Source organism: Neomonachus schauinslandi, chromosome 4 (genome assembly GCF_002201575.2).
Source record: "Neomonachus schauinslandi chromosome 4, ASM220157v2, whole genome shotgun sequence".
Lineage (NCBI taxonomy): Eukaryota > Metazoa > Chordata > Mammalia > Carnivora > Phocidae > Neomonachus > Neomonachus schauinslandi.
Window position 1 is genome coordinate 8,004,718 of NC_058406.1, and position 8,906 is coordinate 8,013,623.

An 8,906-nucleotide genomic window follows, 5' to 3' on the forward strand; every position below is an offset into this window, starting at 1 on the left:
GATGATGCCACAAAAGCACTTTTTCTACACCTGTATAGTTATGTTCCACATAAGTTACTAAAGTAAAAACTTGGCCAGTTGGCCACAGAATCTGCCTCAGTACCCCAAACTGGTCCGAGTTTCTGACTCCAGGAAGAGCTGTCATTTCAAACCAACTCAAAAAGAGAGTTGCCTACTCCCTTGTTTGAAACCTCCAGAGAAGGAGACTTGATGATGATAGATTAGCCCTGCTAATGATGGCAACACATGCATATTCATACTTTGGGGCCCTCAACTAATTCAGAGTAAAGTCAATGGGAAAAAAAAAAAAACAACTCCTCAGAAGAAAAGCATTACAGAAGCATAAAGTATTTTTACTAAAAAATGTCTTAAAAATCAAAATAGTCTAGAAAGTAAAAACCATACTAAAAGATGCCGGTAAAACTTTCTCTCTGCTCGGAGAGAGAGGTATTTTCTCTGAAAAAGCGATTTTCTCTAGATAAAAACCTCTGCCAAAGAAACATCTCTGATTTTATAAACTCCATGGTCGGTCTGATGTGCATTCACTTGGCCCGCACGCTGCCTTCTTTAGAGAAAACCCACCTAGCTCTCCACTGTATTACTGTTGGCTTCTTACAGCGGCTTCTCTCCCTCAAAGAAGCCAGGTAGCCTGCCCAGGGATCATTGTTAAGAGACTGTCCTCATCCCAGGCTCAGGGGCACTCATTAAAATGCCCAGGGTCAGCAGTCAAAGGAAGAGCCCCTGGTGCACCTTACCCATCTTGGAGGAAATGAAAGCTGCATTTTGCGAGTATGAAGCTCCCTGCCTCAAACTTCTGTGTTTTGGTCCTAAGTCTTTTGGGGGGACTAAGTCTCTGATTAGTTCTGCTTCCAACCACAAGTACACCGCTGCCTGCTGGGCCCCTCCCCCAGGCAGTCCATCAGCTCTCCAGCACTCTGCTCAACTTCCTTGTCCAGAGGCCTCTGCCGCAGGAGTTGGGGAGCAAGCAAGCGGTTTTCATTATTTGTACAGACAGGAGTTTTTCAGTTCTGAGACCCAGTTTCAGGGAAGTCCCAGTTTTGAAGTCAGCCACTTTGATTTTCGTCCTGTTGCTTCCTCCAAGCTAACTACAAAGGGCTGGCAGAGAGGAGCAGAAATCAGTGAAGAATTGTCTTCCCATTCTTTGAGGGCACAGCTATCTCTGCAAAGCAAGCTTCCCAACAGACATTTAAATGATACAGAACAGCAGGAAGCAGGCTTCCCCCTTAAACAGAAAAACGATACTGCCGCCGAAGGGGAGTCCTCCGCACCTACTTAAAGCACGTTATAAAATCTGGGACGGGAGCCTTTCCTCAGGTGCTGCTGTAGCCAGAAGGTGGCATTTATGTTCTTAAAGGCGGTGGGGAAAAGCCTCGCCTTCTTCCTCAGTGCCTGACAGGAGTTCATCTTATTTAATAGCACTACCGAAACCCAATCCCCAAACCGCTCTTAAGGCCGTGGTTTTATGGGCCGTAAGAAGGAGGGCTTTCGTGGGAACAGTAAAGCACTGTTGTGATATTAAAGTGAAATTGCTTTGTTGTGTGTGAGGCAGAGAACTCACGAGTCTATTTCTGGCAGAACAAGGACTTCAGGATTCTTCCTCCAACTTCACAGCTCGTACTGAGGGGCCGGAGCCTGCGGGAGCAGCCCCCTTCCTCTGACATCACCCACCGGGGCACCCTGCCCTGCGTTTTACACTCCTGTTGTAACAGCTCTATGAAGACCCGTGACAAAAATGTCCGCGCTCTCCAAACCTGCCTCTGAATGTTCCTTGACCCAAACACTGATGAACCGGCCAAAGCACTAACTTCTACTCACTCTCATGAGGGTGACTATTTCATCCATATAAGGTCGGATGTGGCTCTTCACAAAGGACACCAACATTCCCAGCTGCTGGAACAGGAACTGGAATGGAGAAGAGGTCAGCAAGTTGGCATCAGGAAGGACGGAGAGCTCCCAGGGTTACCCTAAGTCCGTGGGAACAAACGAACACACCATCCATCTACTGAGTGTAAGTCTAAAAAAACCCAATTGAAAGCCTTTGGCGGTGATTGTGCTGGGGGCTAAAAACAACTCTCAGTAGCTTTACACCCCAGCCAGGCGAGCCAGGCTTTGGGGCCAGACTGGCTGTCCTGAGCCTCGATGCTACCTCTTGGCTCTATGACCTTCATTTAACCTCTCTGCGCCCAGCCTCTCAGGGAGAAGATGCAGGTAACAGTACTTGTCTGCAGGGCTTACTTTAAGTTAAATGGGAGAACACATGGAAAGCACTAGCACCAGATGTGAATACCGTGAAGTGCTCCATGAACACCAGCTATCACTGAAGGATTCGCGGAGTGACTAAAGACTTAAAAATGGACATGAAATTTTTAATCACCTGTAAATGTATCTTTTGTCTCTTCAGTTCTAATTCACTACCACTTACTTTCTAAAATAAATACGGCTAACTATTACGGGTATTGTGGTTCATGTGTAGTAATTAACTCACTTAATCAGACCTTAATTCATGAGGTAACTGTTTATCTCTGAGAAACCGTGCCCCAAAGCAGTAAACAGGGATGCCTGGGTGGCTCAGTTGTTAAGCATCTGCCTTCGGCTCAGGTCATGATCTCAGGGCCCTGGGATTGAGCCCCGTATCCGGCTCCCTGCTCAGTGGAGAGCCTGCCTCTCCCTCTCCCTCTGTCTGCCTCTCTGCCTACTTGTGCTCTCTATCTCTCTATCAAATAAATAAATAAAATCTTTAAAAAAAAATTTAAAAAACAGTAAGCAACCTGGGGGAGAGAAGGGATAAGGAGATTCTGTTCAGGTTGATACGGTGCAGCTGTAAGAAGGGATGCCATCCACTAAAACAAGGTGGGAATAAAAAGGCTTGGGTAAAGGCAATCCAGCTACTTTCCTGGCTAAAGATGTCTTTAGGGTATGGTTTTTATTTTGTAGTGATCTTCAGATAGTGCTACATGTCAATATGCAATAGCAAATCATATTCTAAACTCCCCTCCCCGAAAGATTCTTCTAGCTCTCTATGCCTCTGCCTCCTCCTATTAATAAGACAATTTAGCATAATGAACATACATATTTTCACTTTTTAAAAAATTTATTGGTTTTTTTATTAACATATATTATTATTTCAGGGGTACAGGTCTATGACTCATCAGTCTTACACAATTCACAGACATGTTTTCACTCTTATCTGCATTTGGAAACTTGGGCAAGTTAGGATTAAAAATAAAAAGTGAAAAAGTGTTGTTTCAAATAGCGAGGAACAGACTTACGGACTCACTACCTGAAGAGGTGAGACTCACAGGACATACAGGCTTGGGCCCCAAGGGAGTGTGGATGCCTTCTCCAATGACAAGGACACCAATGGATTCTAAGGTGGTTCAAACCTGCCCACCACATGGCACAGGTTCGACTCAACTCAGGACAGCCACCCCTACCTACCGCTCGGGAGCCTCCTCATCAAATCGCTGCTGGCCCTTTTTGTGAAATGGTCTCTATAAAAGGACATTCCAGAGATTAAGGGATGTGAGACGCTAAGATTAATGGTTTCTTTAGCTAAATTTTTGTTATGTGAAACCTGAAAGAAGGCAGAAAATAGAAGCTGGAAGAGAAGCAGGGCATTGGGGATGGCAGGGAGGTCAGGAAAACCATGAGACCGAAAGGACAGAGCCTCCTGACCCCTGCTGTCATTTCACATTAGGTGTAATAGGGAAGCCCGGTGGTACTAAGCCATCTGCAGGAGCCACAGGACAGATGCCCACAGCAAGTGCCTCCCTCACAGTAAGGAGCCCAGCAGCGCCCTCTATTTCTTCTCCCTTAGATTCTTCCATAAGCTTTTCTTCTCTTTTCTTCCCCCCGAGACATTAGTATATTAAAAGAATATATTATTTTGTTCTTGAAAACATGGTGGGTTAGATACTCCTACTACGAAAACCCTAAAGATAAACAATAACAAATACTGTTATTGTGTCATCAGAACCAAAACCTTTTACAGAAAGCCAGACCTTCAGAGGGCTATGTATTAAGAGAAATGGTGACCCCCAACTTCCCCCAAATCTGTCCACTGGCAAAAGGAGACAAAGACATTTGTCAGTCTTGCTGTGGAGTCTAGGTAGGAAAAAGTCTCTCCCAAGAGCTTGTAATCTCAGGTCAATCTCATATGAGTTTAGGGGGTTATTTTGACTATCTGTGTGGACTGAGAAACTCTTAAGCCAAGAAATTAACTTAAAGTCCTCCTGGGTCACATGGTAGAAGCAAACACAAATCCTCTTCAGACAGATGCAACTTGAGAGCAGATTTTCTAGTACTGCTCCAGGAAATGCCCAGCTGCATAGGATACATGATCTAAAAGTATAAGACACTAAAGACAGACCACTGCCAGAGTGACTCAGTAGAAACAATAAATAGCAGGATCAGACCCATCACAGATTTTATATATATATTGGAATTATTGGATAAAAAATATAAAATCAGTTTAAAATGCTTAAAGGAATAAATGTGAGATTTTAAAAAATGAACAAAGAACAGGATACCACCCAAAAATACTAAGCATATTTGAAAGAACCTACTATAACTTAGATACTAAAAAAATGTGGTTGAAACTAAAACCTCAAGGACAGGTCAAAAAGACACAGCTGAGGAATTAGTGAACAGAAAAGGGATGTGAAGAAATATCCAGAATGGATCTCCAAGAGATAGAGTTGAAAAATACGGACAAGAAACTAACAGACATTAAGGACAGAGTGAACTCTACATGTGAATCAAATTCTGGAAGGAAAAAACAGAGGGGTGGAATCCTCATATTCAGGAAGTCCACAAATTTCAAACAGGATGTGAGAAAGAAATCCGTACCTAGATACACAATAGTGGAGCTTCGGGGTAACAAACACAATGAGAAGATCTGAAATAGCCACTGAGAAAAGTGAGGTGAAGTGAAAAGGAATCGTGATTTCTCAACAACAAAAGAAATCAGAATGCATGGGATCATATCTACAGTTGCAGGAGAACCCAGAATTGTATCCTCAGCTAAATAAAGATTTAAAAAGAGGGTGAAATAGAAGGATAATGATCCTGGAGGAAGCCCCAAGGTGGGAGACAGAACACGGAGAATCGGGACGGCAAGTATGTCTGCATAAAACAGTGATGATGTTTAGCTTGACGGCAGAAAAAAAAAAGTGATACTACATAAGAGGGAAGGAGATAGTCTGAGCAGTCACTCTAAGTTTTGTATGTTATTCAGGAGAAAGATGGAGATATGGATTAATTTTTTAAATTAGGTATTAAAGTTAGGTATGTGAGGCAAAATCTAAGGGTGAGAAGGATGAAATGAATCCATCCTTCACCCTGTACAGGGGAATATATTCCAAAGAGCTCAAAGATCTGAGTGGAAAAAATCAGGGGGTGCCTGGCTGGCTCAGTCAGAGGACCGTGTGTGTGACTCTTGATCTTGGGGTTGTGAGTTCGAGCCCCACAGAGATTACAAAAAAAACCCCAAACAAACAAATTAAAAAAAAATGTGAAAAGCAAGGCCAATCAAGTACAAAAAAAAAGTAAAAATGATGTACATACAAGGCTTTTTATTACAGGATTATTTTAAGTATCGAAAGAATGGAAAAGACGCAAACGTTCACCCACAAGGACGGGTTCAACAGCTGTGGACCGTGCACGCAGCGGGGCGCCATCACCTCACAGGGGTGCACGCAGCCTTGGTGCTGCAGCGGCAGGACCCCCACGACGTGCCACCGTGACAGTGAAAAGAAGCAGGCGCACAGCAGAGTTTCCATTATATTCTCTTCTGTGGCAGGAAGGCGGGGGAATATGGATTTCCTCACATTTTCAAAAACAAACAGCAAAAACATAAACTGAAAAATGATCAAATAGTTACCTTAGGGGGGGAAGTGTGGTAGGCAAAATAATGGTAAGCCAAAGATGTCTGTGCCCTAATCCCTAGATCCCACGAATAAATGACCCTGCATGACAACGGGGACTTCTGAAGATGTGATTAAGGTTCGGGACTTTGATGTGTGGAGATTCTTCCTTAAAAGCAGAGAACCTTGGCTGGCAGTGGGCAGAGAGAAGGATCTGGCAGCAAAAGAAGGGTCAGAGAGACGCAATGTTGCTGACTCTGAAGGCAGAGAAAGAGGGCCAAGGAATGTGGGCAGCCGTAGAAGCCAGAAACAAGGGAGATGGACTGTCCCCTAGAGCCTCCAGAAAGGAACGTGCCTCAACAGCACCCTAATTTTGGTTCAGCATGACCTCTGTCAGACTTATGACCTACAGAGCTGTAACATGATAAATCAGTGCTGTTTGAAATCATGATGTTGGTGGGGAATTTGTTATAGCAGCAATAGGAAACGCTATAGGAAGAAACAGGGTAATACGGACGGGGAGAGAAGCTAGACTTCACTGAACATATTTTATAGTTTCGGCTCTGGAACTGTGTTAATGTCTTACATAATTAGAATAAAACTCAAATTAGGAAAACCTCAATTTCTAAAAACTGAAAATAAACAGAAACAAATTTAATTATAAATCAAGTTGGTTGCACAATCACTCAAAGATGAATTTCAAGCAACTTTAAACACAGTATTTTGGTGTTTATCCCCGAAAGGACACAGCCTAAGAACGAGGAAAAAAAAAAAATCATAAAAAACCTTGAATTGCATTCAGTAACCTTACCGTTATTACTAATACTGGTCATTTACCATTTATATGTATAAAAGATACATGCAAGAATGTATTCTGCAAGATAAAGCACGTAATTGTAGAAATGTCAGAACCAAGTAACGAGTTTTTCAGTGTGAGAAACAAGTATAAAATCAAAGTAAATATTAAACCTTGGTTATTAAACCATTAAAAAAAAAATCAAAGTAAAAACTCTTAAATCTTAAATTTGCATTGGAAAATCTGTATTACTTCATGACTTGTGTTTCCTCTTTCTAAAAATTACTTATTTCTATTTCCGTTCACTGAAATGGCCAAGAAACAACGGTATGCCAATAGCAATGAGCACCCCAGCACACCAACTGCAGTCTCTAAGTACCATTTCTCACTTAAAGAAACCATAACTCCTTGGAAGTGGCCATGCCCAGGCTTGAGTGAAATGTAGTTGATAAGCTCAGAATAGCTTTTTTTTTTTTTTTTTGCCAGAAAGCAAAAAAACAATCAAAGACTAAGACCACTGGCCAATATAAAAAGAACACAACAGCCAGGCTGATTAGGATAATTAGATCATGAGAAAGAACAGTGCCTTCAATGAATAAAAATACTATATATAGCTCCATGAGTTGATAATGATACTCCAAAAACAGTAGGGGTTGTGGGGTAGTGCCTGAGTCACCTTTGAGAAGTTGCAAGGGACTTGATTCATTACTCTGAAAAACTGATAAATAAAAGTAAAGAATCATGCATTTATTCTTCCCTCCCTGTATGAACTATACTTCAAATTAACTGAATGAATAGTTGACAACATAAAGTTCTTTATAGATGATCACTAACTAATAAATCTAGGAATAATATAATTAGAAAATCACAGCTTTCCAGTTGCTAACTAAATAATCATTCTAGAAAACAATCTTCAATGAACACTAAAATGATTAGGAGAAAGGCTGACAGGGAACAAAGGATCACAGTACGTGAGCCCACTGATTAACCTTAACATCACTAGAAATTGGGATGATTTAGAAAAGATTTGCTTACTAACTGTTGTTAGTATTTGAAGTATTTAGGACTGCCTATGAAGTATGTCTTGCCAAAAGAAGGAAGCTGAATTTAATCGACTCTAAATCTAATCAGTTTACAAGAATTTAAGATATCTTGAAGATACAATCAGCCAAATCCAGAATGGGAAATTCTATAGGACAAATGACCTGCTTTCTTCCACAAACAAATGGCATGAAAAAAAAAGTGGGGGAAAAAGGAGAACAGATAGAAAGAGAATTAGATATATCACATATCCCCCCCAAATATATAAAACAGAACTGACTAAACTGTGAGAAATTAATAAATCCACCACTGTAAGGGGAGATTATCTCACTTCTCTCAGTAACAGATGAAGCAAACAAAAAATTAATAAAAATACAAAAAATTTGAACACAGTAAGTATTAAGTTCAAATCTAATGACATACATGGAACTTTGCGCATAACATCAGCAAATACCCACTATTCCCAAGCACAGAGGAAACATCAAAATGGATCAAGCATTCGACTATTAAGGCAGTTTCAGCAAACATCAAAGAATCATAAACCCAATGCAATTAAGTTAGAAACAGATATCCAAAAAAGAAATTTGAAACCCCATAAATCTGCAAATTAAAATATCCACTTCTAAATAACTCAATGGTGAAAACAGAAATCATAGGAAACATTAAAAACACTTATCTCTAAGCAATAATGACACTAAATTATTATTCAGCTATGAAGAAGGAATGAACTACTGATCCATGATGAACCCCAAAAGTATTATTATGTTAAATGAAACAAGCTAGACACAAAAAAACCACATATGGTTCTAACTCTATGAAATGTCCTGAAAAGGCAAATCTATAGGCATAAAGTAAATAAAATGAATAATTTCTTAGGGATGCCTGGGTGGCTCAGTTGGTTAAGCATCTGCTTTCGGCTCAGGTCATGATCCTGGGGTTGTGGGATCGAGCACCACATTGGGTTCCCGGCTCGGTGGGGAGCCTGCTTCTCCCTCTCCCTCTGCCCCTGCTCATGCTTGCTCTCCCTCTCAAATAAATAAATAAAATCTTTTTAAAAAATGAATAATTTCTTAGAAAAATGTGACCAAAACTGTTTTAAGAAGAAACAGAAAAACTAAATGCATCTTGGAACCTGTAGTTAAAAAAAAAAAAAAAAAAAATATATATATATATATATATATATA

At 40.8% G+C, this 8,906-nt stretch overlaps 1 protein-coding gene across 4 annotated transcripts in view; it reads right to left on the reverse strand.

Moving 5' to 3' along the window:
• The window catches only part of MTOR (mechanistic target of rapamycin kinase), a 124,478-nt gene that overhangs the window by 84,797 nt on the left and 30,775 nt on the right, over nucleotides 1-8,906 (reverse strand). For all 4 annotated transcript variants that reach the window (XM_021684043.2, XM_021684040.1, XM_021684042.2 and 1 more), the window contains exon 20: nucleotides 1,837-1,923. In XM_021684043.2, the coding sequence (XP_021539718.1) occupies nucleotides 1,837-1,923 (87 nt within the window). The remainder of the gene's footprint in view (nucleotides 1-1,836; nucleotides 1,924-8,906) is intronic.